This window comes from Thamnophis sirtalis, unplaced genomic scaffold (genome assembly GCF_051295495.1).
Source record: "Thamnophis sirtalis isolate CommonGarterSnake01/CBP01778 unplaced genomic scaffold, rThaSir2_p1.2 scaffold_2, whole genome shotgun sequence".
Taxonomy (NCBI): domain Eukaryota; kingdom Metazoa; phylum Chordata; class Lepidosauria; order Squamata; family Natricidae; genus Thamnophis; species Thamnophis sirtalis.
Genome location: NW_028261382.1, coordinates 114,981,925 through 115,002,410, shown reverse-complemented (window position 1 = coordinate 115,002,410; position 20,486 = coordinate 114,981,925). Strand labels below are relative to the sequence as shown.

The 20,486-nt window shown below is 39.6% G+C and overlaps 1 protein-coding gene across 1 annotated transcript in view; it reads right to left on the bottom strand.

Moving 5' to 3' along the window:
- TAF2 (TATA-box binding protein associated factor 2) overlaps window positions 1–20,486 on the bottom strand; it is a 68,559-nt gene that overhangs the window by 27,899 nt on the left and 20,174 nt on the right. Inside the window, exons 14-22 of the mRNA XM_087706740.1 lie at window positions 19,047–19,156; window positions 18,244–18,309; window positions 15,779–16,031; window positions 9,861–10,001; window positions 8,577–8,687; window positions 5,747–5,940; window positions 2,989–3,128; window positions 1,899–1,968; window positions 808–917 (exon numbers count right to left, since the gene is read on the bottom strand). Of these exons, the coding sequence (XP_087562866.1) occupies window positions 808–917; window positions 1,899–1,968; window positions 2,989–3,128; window positions 5,747–5,940; window positions 8,577–8,687; window positions 9,861–10,001; window positions 15,779–16,031; window positions 18,244–18,309; window positions 19,047–19,156 (1,195 nt within the window). The remainder of the gene's footprint in view (window positions 1–807; window positions 918–1,898; window positions 1,969–2,988; window positions 3,129–5,746; window positions 5,941–8,576; window positions 8,688–9,860; window positions 10,002–15,778; window positions 16,032–18,243; window positions 18,310–19,046; window positions 19,157–20,486) is intronic.

The following is a 20,486-nucleotide window of genomic DNA, read 5'->3' as shown; positions in this document are numbered from 1 at the left end:
AAAACTGAGCCACTAAGTTCATTAATACAAAAGGAAACCCAGCATACGACGGTGGTGATTTCTATTTATAGTATACTTAGAATAATGTTTTTTGCAGAACTGACTAAAAGACAAAGTCTATATTGGAGGAAATTGTGCAGAACTTAAGTCCAAATAAATTCCATTTGTGTGCTTTAGACTATAATGGCATACGGTAAATTCTGAACATACTGTATTTTTCAGACTATAAGATGCACCGGTGTATAAGACGCACTAGGATTTCGAAGAAGTAAGTAAGAAAAAATAGTTTTTGTCCTCTCCAGCTCGCAGGAGCACTCTGCAGACTTCAGCAGGGCTGGGGGAAGGCAAAAATGCCCCCATTTTTGCAAAAAACGGGTGGAAAATGGGCCGTTTTTTTTTGCAAAGACAGGATGCAGGGACAGAGCTACGAGAGGCCAAAAAATGGTTATATTTAGTGTATAAGATGCACCAACATTTCCACACACTTTTTGGGGGGCGGGCGGGGGAGGTGTGTCTTATACTCTGAAAAATACGGTATATAGGTCTGTATATCAATAGAGAATACCTGGGAAACATACGGTATACATACAGTAAATATAGGCAGTAAAAATACAGTACACATTGCCTTGAGTGCCATGCTAGAAAAGAAGAATGAATTTAATAAAAGAAGGCCTTCTAAAATCAGTAAGACTTAGGGATAAGCAAATTCAAGTGTAGGGATAGCCATCTAGTATACATAATGTACCAAAATAAATAATTTATGTTCTCTATAATAAAGGTTGTAAGTAATTAAGGAAAATATTTCACCTGAATTCATAAGCTTCCAGAGTTGATCGACCAAAGCTTCATTGCATAAAGGAGATTCCATGTTCTTGGTAAATGGTGGATTCTTTGTCAACATGTTTAATATTTTATGTCTAAAAGAAGACAAAAATCAACTTTTAATCCACACGAATTCTTGCAGGTTTTTATTTCTTGCACTTTCTCAAATTTTAGAGGAAGTCCTTAACTTTAATATTAGAGTCAAACTCACTCATTTGCATTCACAAAGCTTAGGAAATTACACCCTGTAAATTTGCCTAATCTTTAAAAAAAGAATATGTATGTATGTATGTATGTGTGTGTGTATATATATATATATGTATATATGTATATATGTATATATGTATATATGTATATATGTGTGTGTGTGTATATGTATATATATACATACATATACATACACACACACACACAGTATATATATATTCTTTTTCCCCTCATATATAATAATTCCTATGTCTTGAGAAACTAAGATCCCTTTACCCCTGAAAATAGGACTATGCTAATAGGATCCTGTATTTCCCCCCCCCCCCCAAAGGAAAGAGAATAGAGCAGCAGACTATATTTTTATAAATAGAAAAAGCAAAATCATTTGAGATATATAAATCAAAATGTTCTTTACTAACCAGGTGGCTAAAAATGAGCTATTGGAAAAGGAAATTTTACATTTAGGATATTATTTATATATAAAACTAGCTGATAATCCGGCGCTGCCAGAGTATTTATTTATCCCAAACCTCCTTCCATGAACGTTGCCGCAATTTCTAATGTTGGATTTTCTCCCTTACAAGAGGGACCCCTTGAGGAGTACTGTGAAGCCGTTACCATGGCAAATCCACAGCGCTGTACAGTAGAAGCCATTTTAAGGAACAACAAGCTGTATCTTAACAGAACATTCCCCTCCCCTGAGGGGTGTTCTGTCTGTCTGTCTGTCTGTCTGTCTGTATCTATCTATCTATCTATCTATCTATCTATCTATCTATCTATCTATCTATCTATCTATCTATCTATCTATCTATCATCTAATAGAAGATAAGCTGAAATCCTGCAATGTTGAGGGAAAAAAGGAGGCTAACCTGACATAGGGCACTGGATCAGTCTGGACCATGTTTAGCAGCCACTGCAGTTCCTCGTAACTTCGGTCAACTATAAGAATAAAAATACAGCCTGTTAAACACAATGGTCCATCTCACTCATCAGAAGAAATTAGAGAAACTTCCTTGGGGAAGAGGAAAGAAGCAGCTTACAATTTATTTATTTATTCCACAGACTGGGGGTTGGGGACCCCTGTTCTAGATCATATTTATGCAGAAAGACTGAAAATTCAAGAGTTCACAAATGTCTATGCAGATTCTTAGTCATCCAGGTCATGGTTCTCCCAAAGGTGCTTTTTTCAAGAGGCAACTGGACTTTCTTATTTTTTCTTTGAAGACGTTTCGCTTCTCAACCAAGAAGCCTCTTCAGCTCTGACTGGATTCTTCCCATTCGCCACCATCCAGTGAGAGCTGAAGAAGCTTCTTGGCTGAGAAACGAAACGTCTTCAAAGAAAAAAAAAAAAAACAAGAAAGTCCAATTGCCTCTTGAAAAAAGCACCTTTGGGACAAGAGTTCACTAACTTTTAAGCACCACTGTGCCACTTGTCTGATCTAGGAATATTGGCAGAAATGTTTAAGTTACAGACACGGGTATTGTTGTCACATCCATAACAGCAGTGAAATCTATAAAATTGCAGGAAGAGGTGATTTTCTCCATAGGCTGCCTGATTAACCTAGGGCTAACCTTTTTGCCGCATGCTGAAAGTGTGTACGCATGCAATAGCATGCACACCCATAATGCAATGCGTAAGTTACCCCTCTCGCGTGGTCCACCCCCATGCATGCGTGTGACACCCCCCCACATGCTCCCACATGCACCCCGCTCCCTGCGCGGGGAGAGGCTCTGCATACCACCTGGGCGCCATCAAGGACCCAGGGAATAGGATAAAAGAGACATCCTTCCCTGACTGCAGAGTCACAAAATTCCTGAAGGGTGGATGGGCTCCCTGTGTGCTCTAAAATACGATATGTGGTCAAAAGAACATGAAAGAAAACTGGGAACTGCTTTTGTTCACACACACACACACACACACACACACACACACACACACACACACACTATCCTCCCTACCTTTTGTATAGTCAACAACCGCTTCCAAAGCCGCTATTCGAATATCTACAAAATGCCCATATTCTGCATAAGATTTAAAGACAGCAGGATCGCTTGGAACGTGCCCATTCTTCTGCAGGATCCGAATTGCATTCAAACAGCTGTGAAGGAAAGATACAGGGGTGGGGTGGGGGGAAGAATCCAAATTTAAATGTAAAATCCAAATGTATAGCCACTGGAAGTAAAAAAAGCAAAAACGTATTTTGGTCTGATCAAAACAAACTGAAGAGCATCATAATTTCTGAACTATGGAAAATTCACCGTAGGTAGTCCTCAGTTTACAATGGCAGACGGTACCGGAAATTTTGTCTCTTAAGTGGTATGTTAATAAAGCACAACTGCATTGCTTAGCTTAACGGTGGCAACGCCTGCAGTCCTGGTTGTTGTCATTAAGCAAATCCCACAATCATTAAGCGAGGCAGCTTTCTGGCGGCTTCCTATAACCAAAGTCAATGGGGAACCTGTCAGGAAGTTGCAAGTGCCAGGCTAGCAGGGAATGTAAGCAGGGAAGTAAGAGGTTGCTATCAATGGGCAAAGGAGCAAGGGGCTATTCAGAAGGGGAGGATTGGCAGGGTGGCACAAGTCAGGGTATGAGAGGTAGGGTGGGGCTCATGAGTATAAGGAGGCGGAATGGATTGGGTGTGCACAAGAAGTGCAGAACATGACAGGCGTGTAAATAGATGTGCAAGAGGCATGGCATGGATTGAGTGGGTGGGTGGGTGTATGAAAGGCCAGTGCAGTATGAGTGCTAAGAGACTGGGGGAGAATGCACGGATGGGGAAGACTTATCCCAGTAACTTTCAATCTACTGTATTTTTCAGAGTATAAGACGCACCTTTTTTCTCAAAAAAAGGGGGGGGGCTGAAAATCTGGGTGCGTCTTATACATCGAATACAGCATTTTTTTGCCACCCAAAGCCCCACCCCTTCACCAAAATGGCCATGCAGAGCCTTATGGAGGCTTTCAGAGAGCTGCTGGGGGATGGGGAGGACAGAAATGAGCAAAAATGGGCTGTTTTTTGCCCCCCCCTCATCCCCAGCAGCACTCTATAAGCCTCCATAAGGCTATGCATGCAAATTTTTTGACAAAAAAATGGGCCGTTTTTTGCTCATTTCCCCCCACCATCAACACTCTGCAAGCCCCCCCCCCAAGGCTATTCATGCCTTTTATTTTTTTAAAAACCAGGCCCATTTTCGCAAAACAACCGGGCCATTTTGGGGAGGTTTGCAGAGTGCAAAAACTCCCCCCCCCATTTCGGAAAGCTCTTTATTTAGAGTGATTGATGAGAATTACATTGATCAAGTGCTGTGCCAGCAGAAACAAAGCCTTAGGTGCTGCAGGTTGTCACTGATTTCCTTCTCCAGCACAGGGATAAATACACCTGGACACGTCTACCTACCTACCTACCTACTCTCTCTCTCTCTCCCTACCTACTGTATTTCTCTCTCTCTCTCCCTCTACCTATCTTCCTACCTACTGTCTCTCTCTCCCTACCTACCTACTGTATTTCTCTCTCTCTCTCTCCCTCTATCTACCTACCTACTCTTTCTCTCTCTCTACCTACCTACTCTATTTCTCTCTCTCCATCTACCTACCTACCTTTTCTCTCTCTCCCTACCTACCTACTCTATTTCTCTCTCTATCCCTCTATCTACCTACCTACCTATTCTCTCCCTCTACCTACCTACTGTATTTCTCTCTATATCCCTCTATCTACCTACCTGCTTTTTAAAAATTTGCCTCTTCAAAACCTTGGTGCATCTTATATTCCGGTGCATCTTATACTCTGAAAAATATGGTACTTTCCCTTTAGATTTCTGGGGAAGGCAGCAGGAAAGGTTGCAAATAGTGATCAGATCATCAGGGAGGCTAAAACTGGTCGTAAGTGTAATCTGGCAATCGCCCAGATCCCAAATACATGACCACAGGGGGGTGCTGATGTAGCCAGAACTCCTAGGACCAATCATAACCAACATTCGTTCAGCGCCATTGTAACTTGAAAAAGTTGAGAAATGGTCATAGGTCGATGATTACCTATAATTTATTCTTCAAGTTTTCTCTAGTATAATGTTATAGAAGTGTGATGTTAATAAAAAGACTTCTTATTAAGAAACATAAAAGCAATTTAATATTTTCACTGTGTTATCCAATGCAGCATAGACTCATTTATAGTATGAAACACTTTGTAAACAAATGATGGAAATAACCTTATATCAAGAATCTTAGCTACTGTAGCTTTTTATTTTTATCTTTCCTCTTTGTGTCCCCATGCATGAGATTCCCCTCCTGATCTAGGCTTGTCAAGAGACTGTTTTGTGTCACAAACAGCTTGGACTGAAACGTGTTTCACAACTGTACAGGTCTCTGCTTAAAACACCCTTAACTGACTGTCATAAATTGTAATCTTTAGCTTCTACCACACCTTATGTAGAAAATAATCTTAAGGAGCTACAGTACAAATGTTTTTAATAATGCTTGTTGGTTATTTTTCTCAAGAAAGTTTTTTTCCCCTGAAAAAAAATTCTAGTTACCTATTAAATCTCTTCTTTGGCTTGTGCATTTACTGATAAAAATCAGAACATTGTTAAAAGCGCCTTAGTGCAAGATCTGAGTGACTGAATCAAGATTACAAAGTTAAAGGGAGGGAGGGAGAAAGAGGGAATTCATCTAACTTTCTTTCATATTTAGATTTTCAGAAAATCATATTTCTGTATCATACCTGACTGTAATTGTGTGTCTGTAACTGGGGAGCAGTTTTTCCATGTTTAAGAATCGGGTGATCTCTTCAAGAATAAGGCGTACATCAGGATTTAAATTGTCCAAAGTCCGAGCTTCATTGTTCACACTGACTGCAGGAGTTACAGAGTTTGCTAGGGCATCAATCAGTTCCGCACGGTAATAGTTGTCTGAAAACTAAAGTCAAAGAGTGAAATTTATTAAGAGGCAATGCAGAGTATTACAAAGAAAAGCATCTGCCGGACACATTCCATTAAACTGGCTGCTCTAATCAAGGAAACAAAGCATCAGCACAGATTAAACCCCAATGTCCAAATTGGATTTATGCACAAAGAAACTGCTTACGGGCTGAACCCAAAGAACTTACTTATTTGTTTTATACCCTATATCCTTGAAATTGGCTGATACTAAAAATGCACGCAATAAAAAGCTGCAACAATTTTATGGCAACAATAAATTGCAATAGTAACGCTATACGATAGATAATATGCAATAGTAACACTAGATGATTTGAACTAGCAGTTACAAAGATAAAAGGAAACCCCAAAGCTTTACTAATAGGAAAGGCGTCAACTAAAGAATATAAAAAAGGAAATCTTCCCCAAAAGAACATTCAATAGGTTTCACACATTGCTTATACAGGCATATGACCATCTTCTTTTCAAACTTCTCCAGAGAACTCTTACCTGGACAGGGCAGATCCTGCTTAAATTGTGAACCAATCCTAAAGTTTCCACACCCCTAAATAATTTGGCTAAAGATCTAGGCACCTTTTCTTATTTTCTCTGTCTTGTATTTGCAACTTATTGTTTCCCGCATTCATACCTTTGGGAATGCTCTGCAACATACACAAATACCCAGGAACTTTCCTAAGAGCTCCTTCCGTCCTTTAAACAACCAAACACTTCATTGTATTCAATCTTGAATCCAGTCCCCAATTTTAATTCTTGAAGTTATTTAAAGATCCTTGACTTTGGCCAAAAAGTCCCAAAGTCAAGGATATTTTTAGCCATGGAACCCAGTGTGGAAACTTCCTAATGTGTAAATCTAAGAATCAGGTGTTTTGGATCTCAAATCCCTTACTAGTTATCTTTATCATCTACTTGTCCTGTCTTGGTGTCTAGACTTTGATTCCAGACTCAGAACCTAGGAAAAGTTTGATGTTTGTCAGTTTTCTGCAGTCTGGGTACACTACAAGTCTGCAAAGTTCAAATGCCAGTAATGGCTGACTGGCTAAGGAAGTTTGTGAATTGTTGTACACACCACTTGGAAGGTGCTGTAACTGAAAAGGACTGGGAGACCAATAAAGGAGAGTATTTATAGCTCAGGATTGAAATGAGAGGTTCGTGGTGCTCTCTGAGTTTGGTTGTTTTCTTACAGATGTTCTTACAGATGTCTCATTCTCCAAACTAGGTAACATCATCAGGACTAGTCAATGCACCGCTAATCTGTGCATAATCACCAAAGGCCTCTCACGATTGGATGAGTCTCTCCACGCTAAGTTCTATTTCTTCAATCAGAATATTTTGCCCCAGGATTTCTAAGGCTTGCAATCTAACTGTAATTTGGACTGCTTAGCCGTTGCAGCCAAGCCTAGAGCAGGAGGATATCACAAAGGTGTAACAGTACCTGGTTGGATTAGTGAAATGCATCTACAAAAAGTCACTTTTAAAGAACACTCAGAAAGAGAACAATTAACTGGCTTTAGGCACCAAGAGCTCCATACCACCTATGCCAGTGATGGCTAACCTTTTCTGGACCGAGTGCCCAAAGCATGTGCATGCCCGAACCCCCCCCCCAAATGAAATGTTTGTGGCCCTGTGCATGTGCCCCATGCATATGCTCCCGTCTCCCAGACATGCATTCCGTCCCCCACGCATGCGTGCATGTGCCCCGGTCCGGCACAGCAGAGACCCAAAGGCTAGCTGGCCGCCGGGAGGTGTGTGCGCATACATGGCAGAGCTGAGCTGGGGCGATAGCTGGTGTGCCCACAGAGAGGGCGCTGCATGCCACCTCTGGCACGCATGCCATAGGTTTGCCATCACGGACCTATGCTATGGGTCCTGCACTGGATGCTAACTCAAAGTGTTAATGGCCTTACTTCTTGATTGCTTGTTGCTACTTGGAAATTACCGGGCCATTTATGACCTTTTAACTCTGAACTTTGGCTAAACGTATTTCCCCTCCTAGAGGTATCTACGTTCTCATTTTCTTGAAGCTCGACATTCCATCTACCCCATGCATCCCACGCCTGTGCAAAAGATCCTGTTGTTCCTGCATTCAGTGTTATGTGTATACAAAATCTGTGCGCACCTGCGCATATATTATACTGTAAATAACTATCTCTTCCAATCAAATTCTGTCTAGCTTGCATTTCATCCTGAAAGGAGGTGAGGAACATCCCCAACCTATGTGAGATGAAGGGAATGGGGACCAAAAATGGCCCTCCTTGATGGTAGCCTTCACGTTATGAAGCAACTTTACCCTTTGGGGTCCCCCAATCTACTAGACTTTTGTAAAACAGTTAAGATAAGCTTAGTGGCTAATCGGAGTTATGAACTGCCTTTCTGTCATGATCTATTTTTATGACTTTGCGTTTTATTTACTGCATTTCTATTTGTTGATGCCTGAGAATAGTTTTGATATACAGCGGATAAGAATTGTATACATTTTTCCATAAATAAATAAGTCATGGTCACTTATATGTTCCACAAAAATAAGCATTCGTCTGCCTTGTAATTGTCCTGTAACATAAAATCAAGAGAGTCATGAGGTTAAAAAAAAAAAGTCTGTTAATTTAAACAACTTCTTACCTTGTTTTTTCTGTTGTCATTGTATTTGATCAAGTCTAAAATGAACATTAAAACCTCCTTAGGACACAGATTGTGAACATCTCTCAGCAAGGCCATTGCAACTGGCATTGTCTGTGGGGAGGGGGAAGTAATTGTTACAGTTCAAATTTTAGTTAAATCATAAGATTGTACAACTTCATTCTGCCTTCCACATGGTATTTGTTATTTGATTTCCCTCCCCAATAGTAAGATTAGTGTCCTACAAAATCCCCAAATAAAATTACTCCTGTCTCATAGTCCCCATTCTGAAGAAGCACAGGTGTGAGACTACATTTGAAAGCAGATTCTTCCTTGAGTACACTATTTACCGATATTGGCCAGGCAGATGGATTACTATTTCCTGATAAACAAAATATTTTCGGAAACGGAAGATTTGTACACCTATTATAGCTTTTTTTCTGGTATTTGTCCAATTGTACAATTGCTATTGCTAAATGAAATGTATTAACTAAATTGTCCATGGTACAAATATAGCAATATATTCCACCCCTGCTTCCCAGTTTACAGCAGGAAATGATAAAGAACACTAACCATGCAATTAAGCAGCTACGAGAATGTACCAAATTAAAGATAAAGGTTCCCCTTGCATATATGTGTTAATTGTTCTTGATTCTAGGGGGAGGTCCTCATCTCCGTTTCAAAGCTGACGAGCCAGTGCTGTCCGAAGACATCTCCATGGTCATGTGGCCGGCATGACTAAATGCCAAAGGTGCATGGAATGCTGTTACCTTCCCACCCAAAAGGTGCTCCCTATTTTTATGCTTGCATTTTTACATGCTTTCGAACTGCTCGGTTGGCAGAAGCTGGGAGAAGTAATGGGAGCTCACTCCGTTATGCGGTGCTAGGGATTCAAACCGCCAAACTGCTGATCTTTCTGATCAACAAGCTCAGCGTCTTAGCCACTGAGCCATTCTTACCAAATTAGCCAAGTACCAAAACGTCGGATACAAACCACAAACAAGTTGTCCAAACGTATCTAATTAAATGCATTTCTGCTTACCTTTGGGCAGACAATTTAATAAATCAATAATTACCATTTTTCCCAAAGGATATTTTGCTTTTCATTGCAAAGAAATGCTATCCCTTATGATGATAACAAATGTATCACAAATAACAGCAATTGCTTTTCTTTTTCCCCTCATGTTATTGAAATCCACTCTTGAACCAAACTCTACAGTGGAAAGCTGCTATGTTCAGAAAATCAAGTAAGATGATAAATTCCTTTTTTGGTGGTTATTTTTTTACCTTTTGCAGAAAGTAGCTCTGAAAGTTCATGAAGTTATTGGTTTTCACAATATTTGGACAACTTTTACAACAGAACATTCGAGTGAAGAGAGACTTCATGGCTGGTGGTCCTGTCCATGTACTCACCATGAAATTTGCAATCTGTATAATTAAGAGAGAGAAAAAGAAGCCACATTACTAACAACGTTGCAAAGCTTGGTCTATTGCTAGCTCTGAGTGCCAACTTCTCTTTTCATCGTATTTTATTTCCAGCTTGTGGGAAAAAGAAAATTTAAGAGGTTTTTGTAAATGAATATTCCTTATTGTTTGAAGGGTGAATAGCCTTTCAATTAGCATTTTTCGTATCTTCCCACTCTCACATTTGCCAGCTAAATAATTCATGTGTATCCAACATGGAATCCTTGAACGTGAAGGCGCAGGGAGGAGAGCGAGATTGTACCATTAGTTAAAAGCACTGATGTCCCAAAGGTGCTTTTTCAAGAGGCAACTGGACTTTCTGGTTTTTCTTTGAAGACGTTTCGTTTCTCATCCAAGAAGCTTCTTCAGCTCTGACTCCCCGCCATCCAGAGCTGAAGAAGCTTCTTGGATGAGAAGCGAAACATCTTCAAAGAAAAACCAGAAAGGCCCGTTGCCGCTTAAAAAAATAACATTGGGACAACCATGACCTGGATGACTGAGAATCTCCATAGACCTAAAGCCTTTCAATGCATGCAAAAGGTTTTGCATTTATGTATGCAATCATCAAGGATGTAGTAGTCTCAAAGGTGCGTTTTCAAATCGCAAAAGCTGAGCCCGGGACACTGCAACCATGATAAATACATGCAAGTTGCCAAGATTTTGATCGCGTGACTATGGGGATGATGCCACGGTCGCTAAGTATGAAAAATGGTCATAAATCACTTTTTTCAGTGCCGTTGTAACTTTGAACAGTCACTAAATGAATGTTGTAAGTCGAAAACTACCCACAGAGAGGTGAGAAACTATCCATGCATTAGGTAGCGTATTTATAGATTTGGTTTACAAATTATGTTCAGACCCCAAGGATAATATTGGAAATGACAAAGAAACTGCCAGCCATGTGCTGCCTGATATATTTTTGGGGGGCTAGGTCATGCCATGTCTTGTGGGATAAATATTGAGCTGCTTCATTCTTGTCTGTGCAAATTTTCAGCCATCCAAGTCATGGTTGTCTCAAAGGTGCTTTTTTCAAAAGGCAACTGGACTATTTTTTTTCCCTTGAGGAAGAAGATGTCTTGCTTCTCATCCAAGAAACTTCATCGGTTCTGGCAGGATGGTGGTGGGCTATGGAAGGATTAGTTTTGACAGGATTGGGGGAGATAATTTCACAGAGCTAATCCCTCCATAGCCCCCTCCATCCTGCTAGAAACAATGAAGCTTCTTAGATGAGAAGTGAAACGTCTTCTTCTTCTTCTTCCTCAAGGAAAAATACAGTCCAAGTTGCCTTTTGAAAAAGCACCCTTGAGACATGATGACCTAGATGACTGAGAATCTCCACAGACAAAAATAAAACAGCTCAAAATTTATTCCACATAACATGGCGTGACCAGCAAAAAAATACCGTACTTTTCGGAGTATAAGACGCACCTTAGTTATTGGGGAGAAAAATAGGGGGGAAAAAATTCTGCCTACCAGGTATTCATCTCGCTAACATCCTTAAGTCTGGTCAGCTCCAGCACATACGTTTGCTGGTTTTGAGCGCATGTGCGCACGCTTTATATCCCCTGGTTAGGGATAAAAAACAGCTTCTAAAGCACAGCTGATATTTCAAGAGAGAAGCAATGAGAAAAGCAGGAGAAGCGCAGAAGATGGCTTCACTCGCTAGCGCCTCATTAGGGCTGAAAAACAACTTCTAAAGCACAGCTGATCATTGGAGAGAGAAGCAATAAGAAAAGCAGGGGAAGCGTGGAAGATCGCTTCACTCGCTAGCGCCTCATTAGGGCTGAAAAACAGCTTCGAAAGCACAGCTGATCATTGGAGAGAGAAGCAATAAGAAAAGCAGGGGAAGCGTGGAAGATTGCTTCACTCGCTAGCGCCTCATTAGGGCTGAAAAACAGCTTTGAAAGCACAGCTGATCATTGGAGAGAGAAGCAATAAGAAAAGCAGGGGAAGCATGGAAGATCGCTTCACTCCCTAGCACCTCATTAGGGCTGAAAAACAGCTTTGAAAGCACAGCTGATCATTGGAGAGAGAAGCAATAAGAAAAGCAGGGGAAGCATGGAAGATCGCTTCACTCGCTAGCACCTCATTAGGGCTGAAAAAAAGCTTTTTAAAAAAAGCTACATTCGGAGTATAAGACGCACCAAAATTGTCAGCCTCTTTTTGGGGGGGGGAGTCGGGGGGGGGGGGGTGGAGTGCATCTTATACTCCGAAAAATACAGTATATATATCAAGCAACACATGGCTGGCAGCTTCTTTGTCATTTCAAATATTGTCACTGAGTAATCCTTGGGGTTTGAACATAATTTGTAAACCAAATCTATAAATACGCTCCTTAAAGCATGGATAGTTTCTCACCCCTCTGTGGGTAGTTTTCAACTTACAACCGTTCACTTAGTGACTGTTCAAAGTTACAACGGCACTGAAAAAAGTGATTTATGACTGTTTTTCACACGTAACAACCGTTGCAGCATCCCCATAGTCAAGTGGTCAAAAAATTGGCAACTGGCCTGTATTTATGATGGTTGCAGTGTCCCGGGCTCATGTGATCAGCTTTTGCGATCTGCTCACCAGCAAAGTTAATGGGAGAGCCAGATTCACTTAACAACCATGTTATGAAATTAAGAACTGCAGTGATTCACTTAACAACTATGGCAAGATGGGCTCCATTATGGTCATAAGGCGAGGACTGCCTGTAATGTAAATACATTATAATCTCGGTCAATACTTCAATCAAGGAGAGAGTTTCTACCTGTGGATCATGTGCCACTGATCATTTCCCACAATCAATGTCTGGATTTAATTATTTTCCTCCCATCTATGTTTCAGTAATGCCTTCCCCCACTTTACAAAAGGCACATATTCAATCTTGAATATGAAAAGAATATCAAAAGAAGCTAGTCATGGAAGAGGCATCAGCATTACTGATTTCCTCAACGTATCCTGCCAATAACCTCAGCGAAAATTTCAACCATGCCTCTGCCACCCGGAAAGTACAAGATCACCCACGGAGAAAGACAATGCGGAATTCAGAATCCTGCCAGTTCCAGCTGGAAAACAGACATGGCAGTAAAGCACAGTTAACGGCTGGTCTATTTGCCCCACCTTCTGAACCAGGACAACTATTTTAGTGGCTAGTAAATGACTGAACTCTACTCTATTTGTGAACACAGTACCCAATGCAAAAGGATGCTTTTCTTTAAGCAAAACCTCATCAAAAAAGGTAGCAAAATAGTTCTCTTTTACCTAATGATTAGAACAGGGATTGGCAACCTTAAACACTCAAAGAGCCACTTGGACCCATTTCCCACAGAAAACACCGGAAGCCACAAAGGTCCTAATGAGAAGCCCCCCCCCCATTCAATTCTAAAGCCGACAGGAAGTCCTGTTCCCCACCATAGAGTCTCCTCCTATACAGTGTACTTTTTCCTCTACCTGTCCTAACCGATAGCCCTATCAATTGTGGAGCCAACTGGAAAACCCACCCCTTGCCATAGAGCCTCCTCCTGGTGTGCCGTGCTTCCCCCCTCTTAACTGGAAGCTCCTCTCAAAATTGTGGCACCAACAGGCAACAGGGAGCCACAGCAGAGGGATGAAAGAGCCACATGTGGCTCCAGAGCTGTGGGTTGCTGACCCCTGGATGTTACAGCCAGACAGTTGTGTTAAAGTACCTTTTTCCACTTGGTCATGTTGGCAAGAATGTATGCCAGGATAAACTTCACTGCCTATTCCTATTGTACCCTCGTAGCACATCAGATAGTGGTGCTGTCCTTTGTGTTTTAATGCCAGTCAAAAGATGGGTCAATGGTTGTTAAATCAATGGTTGTTAAATTTAGGACTACTTGTAGAATCAACTTTAACAGTAGCCAATGGTTCCAAAAAAGTTAACGCCAAAGTAGCTTGTTCTCAGAAGCTTCGTATGAAGTGATAAGGTGAGGTACAGAATATTATAGAAACATGCAAGTACTGAATTAAACAAAAATACAGGAGACCATAGAACGTGCCTGGGTACTTCATATTCACCTTTGCTCCAATTTCAGCTAACTAGCGGGCACTTTATATGTACTCAAAGCCATAACGTGGCCACTTTTGAAACTAAGCATTTTTAATTTAAAAAAAAACTTTCAAAAATTTAGAATAGCTGATATCTTGCAAAATGATGCAGGAGAATGTACAAATTTTCTCAAATTTCTCTATCTCACAAGAGTTGGCCATTTCTTTTCTTTTCTTTTGACGAGGAGCTGATGCCATCTAGTGGTGTTTGAATACATCAGTACCTAGGGACCTTACATGAAACCCTGACCTATGTATAGTTTTCAAAGTAACGATAGATGTCTTCTTCTATTAACTTGAGCAGAAATGGATAGACTAACGTTAGAATTTAAAAAATAAAAAACAAAGGAGAGACAGAATATTATGACACGTGGAACAGATTTTATCAATGGTTGGAAATACAAAGTGGGAGTCGGAACACGACAAAATTAGGCTAAGTAGACCTGGAATGAGATATTTTATATGTATTAGAATGAATAGGTTGGTCAAAAATAATTGTACAAGACTAGCACTGTGTAAGTATATAGATAGATAGATAGATAGATAGATAGATAGATAGATAGATAGATAGATAGATAGATAGATAGATAGATGATAGATATAGATAGATAGATAGATATAGATAGATAGATATAGATAGATAGATAGATAGATAGATAGATAGATAGATAGAGATAGATAGATAGATAGATAGATAGAGATAGATAGATGATAGATAGAGATAGAGGTATATGTATACGTATATGTGTATATGTGTATATGTGTATATGTATATATGTATGTATGTCTTTGGTTATTCGGGTTTTCTTCCGCGTAAAATTGGAAGTGTCTTGGCGACATTTCGACGAAGTCTCATTTGTCACCTTCAGGCTTGTTTGCTCGGCTTCATGCTTCCAGGAGCAAACTTCAGGAGCAAACCTGAAGATGACGAATGAGACTTCGTCGAAACTCCAGCAAGACACTTCCAATTTTATGCGGGAGAAAACCCGAATAACCAAAGACCTATATACTAACACCCACAAAAACCTCAGAAAACAAACAAATACACACACACACACACACACACACACACACATATAAATATGTTAGTAGTATATATGTTATTTGTCTTTCACTTTAGTTTCTAAGGGGGATGAAATGCCAGGATGGTCAAACTGCGTTCAATATGTACCATATTTTTCAGAGTATAAGATGCACCTTTTTCCTCAAAAAAGAGGGTGAAAATCTGGGTGCATCTTATACACTGAATACAGCATTTTTGGCCTCCCAAAACCCTGCCCCCTTCACCAAAATGGCCATGCAGAACCTTTAGGAGGCTCCCAGTGTGCTCCTGGGGCTAGGGAGGACAGAAATGAGCAAAGAATGGCCTGTTTGTAGCTCGTTTTTGCCCCCCTCCCCCCAGCCCACAGGAGCACTCTATAAGCCTCCTAAAGGCTATGCATGCCTTTTTTGACGAAAAAACCCAGGCCCGTTTTCGTGAAAAACGAGCCGTTTTTGGGAGGTCTGCAGAGTGCAAAACTTTTTTTTTTAATTTGCCTCTTCAAAATCTTGGTGCATCTTATATTCCAGTGCATCTTATACTCCATAAAGTACTTAATAAAAAATATATATTTTTAAAAACCCCAAAGCAGGCTGCTCAGACTTAAACCTGCATTAGTATCTGACAGAACCAGGTGGCCACTTCTTACCTTTGCAAGACAGAAGCAAGCCATTATCCTCACTCGGTAGAAGCACTGCTCTTGTTCGAGAATATCAGTCAGCGCAAGCCGGGATGCTGGCGTGGGGAACTTCTGAAGAGCCAAAATGGATTCCTCTTGCGCAACCACGTCTCTCTCGTAGCGCAGTTGATATTGCCACATGAAGTCCGCCTGTTCAAATTCCACCTTCCTCAAAACTGACATATCTGGATCTATTCTTATCCAGAGTAAAGGGGAATCGGCACTGGGAGAAAAGGATCAAAACTTAGGTCATTATTTTTTCTTCTTTTTCTCGATTGTGGCATCTCTGATATTTTCAGCATGAAAATCGGTAACCCATTCAGGATAGTGAGTTCTGTGCTTAATAAATCATTACCTGGAACACAAATTTTAGTGCAAAGAACATTGCAACTCCACAATCAATATACTTGAAAATAATCTCAAGCAAACACAGTAGAAAAATTCTATATTGTCTCATCCCAGTTCCTACTGATTGCTTGGTGAATTATATGGCATCAAATTTTCTCAATGTGAGCTCTCTGGAGGGTAACAAAGAAACTAAGTCACAACTTCATACACAAATTTTGGGGCTGTCATAATTCAAGTATACAATATTAAGATTTGGCAACTGAGGAACAGCTTATGACTTACACATCTTATCACATTATACCTCTCTCACATGTTTTCTTCTTTATATTCTGGTTTTCTAGTACCTACTGATTGTCACGAGATGGAAATTAACAAGGTACAATTTAACTTTTTTTAACTTTTAAGCCATGCTTTACAAATCCACTTAAAATACTGTTTTAGAAGTTTAAGTTTGCTAATTCGAGAGTCATACAAAATATAGTTAATAAAAACTAAGATCATGCACAACACTAAATTGTGATTTTAAAAATATTACTGAGCAATTTCTCTCCCTCTCTGCCAAATAATAAAGGGTATTAATTTTATAAAATAGGAAAGGGTATGCATTTAATATATTTCACATGGCAGCTTCAATCTCTTTATACTTCAAGTAAGAAAGAATGCAGTAATAGGCCTGTTGTCTGCCTCTTAGGCAGGCATGGGATCCGGCTGCTGCTACTGCCAGTTTGCTCAGGGGGGCGCATTGCACGAGCATGCACTTGATGAGCTCTATGCACGCATGCCCAGTGTTTTAAAAAACCAAGATGGCAGTGTCTACAGCGCCAATAGAACCGGTTCAGGGACATGGCAGGCTGAGTTACTACCTACTCATCCGAACTGGTCCGAATGGGTAGGAACCCACCTTTGCTCTTAAGTTATTATATGAAAATATTTGGTGAGATAATTATTTCATGCCACATAACAAAATTCAACGGAGTTCCTAGACATTTTGAATACCTCCATTTCTACTTATGTAAGCACTGTTATAAAACAGTTCCTGGCCTTCCAAACCAGGGTGGATAAAAATCTATGGCTTTAAAAAAAAATCAAAATAATTGGATTTTTAATTTTTTTTATGAAGTTTATTTTAATAAAAAGCTTTTGGAGTAAAGATTTATCTAAAGATAGTTTTCTATTTGAGATATATTAATAATTTAGTTTACTCAGCATGAAATGGAGCTTAGTTACGTAGCATGAGGGGGTATATTCTGCCATATTTACATCTTTGGTAAACTCAATTCAATGAATCCAAGCTCTGCAAGCTGAGATAACATGCACTGCATTGATGCATTCACACAATTTCACAGTAAGATTTTATGAGATAAATCATAAAACAAAGTTCAGGAATATCCCTTTATCCTATTGTTTTGCAAACCTATGTACACTACAAAACTGTACGATTGTTTGAAGAGAAATGCATCTGTACCACCAGGCTCTAAATGTGAGGAGGAAAGGCAAGCAGTAAAAATGAAAGTGAAACTTTCTATGCAGCTTATAAATATATTAAAGAGCACCTGTCATTCCATCATGACAGCGCCTGTTAGGGGGCAGCCACTCACCTGCTGCCCGCCACGTCCCTCACCTTTTTGTGTCATTGCCACATCACCAGCCGTCCCAATAAAGTGAATGGGACTGTTGGTGAGCCAACAGGGTGTCAGAGGAACTGCTGTGGGACAGAGATGACAGTTGCTCTTTAAAAATTATGATTTAAATCAAGCCTTTTTACTAGTGATTTAAATCATTAAATCATTCCAAAAGTGCTTGTACTCTGAACACTCCCTTCAATCCAGAGGTGTCAGAATGCACAATCATAGAAAGGAAAAGTCCCTGCACAAGTGATTAGTACCTCCATATATATATATATATATATATATATATATATATATATATATATATATATATATATATATATATATATATATATATATATATATATATATATATATATATATATATATATATATATATATATATATATATATATATATTTGAAAATGCTGTATGGAGAAGATTTTCAAATACTCTGTGCCTTTCATAAGTTTACTTACTCCATGGCAGAAAGATCCATGTCCACTTCCTCTCCATTCATCAATGGGATTTTTTTCTTCTTATTGCTGCATAAAAACCAGCAAGAGATGCATAGTAAAGTCAGATTTTCTTTGGTTAAAAAAAAGAATAAATCATGGTTAAACAAAGGATAGAGCAGCTTATGATTAGATTGTTCATCAAGCTGGGCATTCTGACATATTTTTGCTGATTCTTATTTCTGTGGCAATTGTTTATTTTTTATCCCGCCTTCTTGATTGTATAGTTCAGTGTTTCTCAACCTTGACAACTTGAAGTCCTGTGGACTTCAAGTTGCCAAGGTTGAGAAACACTGGTATAGTTGCTATATATATATTTTGCAATAGTTTTAATTGGCTGCAAATAGTTCATAATGTCTGGATACCCAGAATACTGTTTTATAACCTTTTGATCTCTAAAAGGGAGACAGAAATGCGTATTAGTGACCAACACCTTCTTACAACTAAAATTCTTTGAGTTATTAAGTGTGGAAGAGTGGATTATATTTATCCTGCTGACCCAGATCAAACTGGAGACATCAATGCTATGTTAACCGTTTATGGCAAAATATTAATATAAATTTTAAATAATGTTAATATAAATAATATTAACATTTGTGTTTCCCACGTAAAGCGTTTTCATATTGCCATGTTTATACTGGACAATGCAGCATCGCCACGGTTTTGAAACTTTTGATAAATAATAACAAAATCATTAAAAACAATTTATGGTAGTCACTTCAGGTAGGCATTTTATAAGGAAGTTCCATAGGTGGTAAAAGCCCTACCGTCTACTCTTTGAATGACAGGGTATATCATGCTTGAGGCTGTTTTCTTCTATTTGAAGTGTGTGGTTGAAAGATCCGTCAAGCTCCTGGACTGTCACTTTAAGAGGGCCCTTGAAAAAGATGCATGGTTATCAAGTACCAGCAGTCATAATGATCTATGAAAGCCTCAGTTGCATTTCCACTGATACCCTCCTCACCTTCACAGAGGAGGCTGAAGAAAGAGACTCGGTCATTGTCACTTAAGTGGGCTTTAAAGATAAGCAGAAGTTTGAACTTAAACATGTTTACTGCTGAATCCCATATTTTATACATTTACCCTGACAGCTATTTCTTGCTGAAAAAAGCTTTATTATTTTACCCACGAACCCCATTATTTTACATATTAAAAAGCAGCCTCATATTTTTACATTCAAAACATACACGACATAGCCAGAAGTTAAATGAATTCAACATTTACGCCTACGTTTTACTTCAGTATTGAGCAAAAATTTAGCTGAAGGGAACTGAAATAGTTATATTTCAAATTTTATTTGCAGCCAAAAGGTCTAAAAGCAAATTACAAATAAATCTAAACTTGGCGTTAGATAAAACACCTAAACAAGTAAAATCCAAATGAGGAAAAAATATGCAAAAAATTTACTTGCAGATAAAAATCCCAAGACTGCAGTGCCCAGATTTTTAACTATGGCTATAAAATTGAGACTTTTAGTAACAAATCAATGAGTTGTGATTTTATTTATTGACTATTTTACTTGTAAAAACGTTTTATCTAATCCCAAGTTTAGATTATATTTGTAACTTGCTTTTGGGCCCCTAGGCCATAAATAAAATTGGAAGCATTATATAAAACCTGGATAAAATCCAACGTAACACATGCAGCATTCTTCTCATGCAAAGAAACATTCAATTGTCTATTTTTTTTCCTTGTTCCCTAAACCGGGAGTCGCCCAACTCCAGAACTGTACACCAGCACTGGTTTGCCATCCACCAGGAACTAGGCCATGTGAGTGAAGCCCCATCTGCGCATGCATGAGATCTAGGCAGCACACGAAACCACGCCCTCCCACCCCTGTCTATGGAAAAAATGCCCTCCACAGAACCAGTCCCTGGTGCTGAAAAGATTGGGGACCACTGTAGTAAGCAATGTGTCCTCAGCTTTCACCCATTCATTCAGCGATTGTTCAAAATTATGATGGCACTAAAAAAAACGGACACACGACTAGTCCTCAAGGTTCTGGCCATCGCAGCAAACCCACAGACATCTGACTACCATTTGTAATCTTCCCTGCCAGCTTTCCACAAGCAAAGTCAATGGGGAAGCCAGCAGAGAAGGTCTCATGTCACCGTGGCACGACAAAACCGCGCTCGACTAAAGCGCGCCCGATTAAACCGCGTCGCTGACGTCATCAGCAGGGCGACAACAGCGAGAAAAAAGGGCGC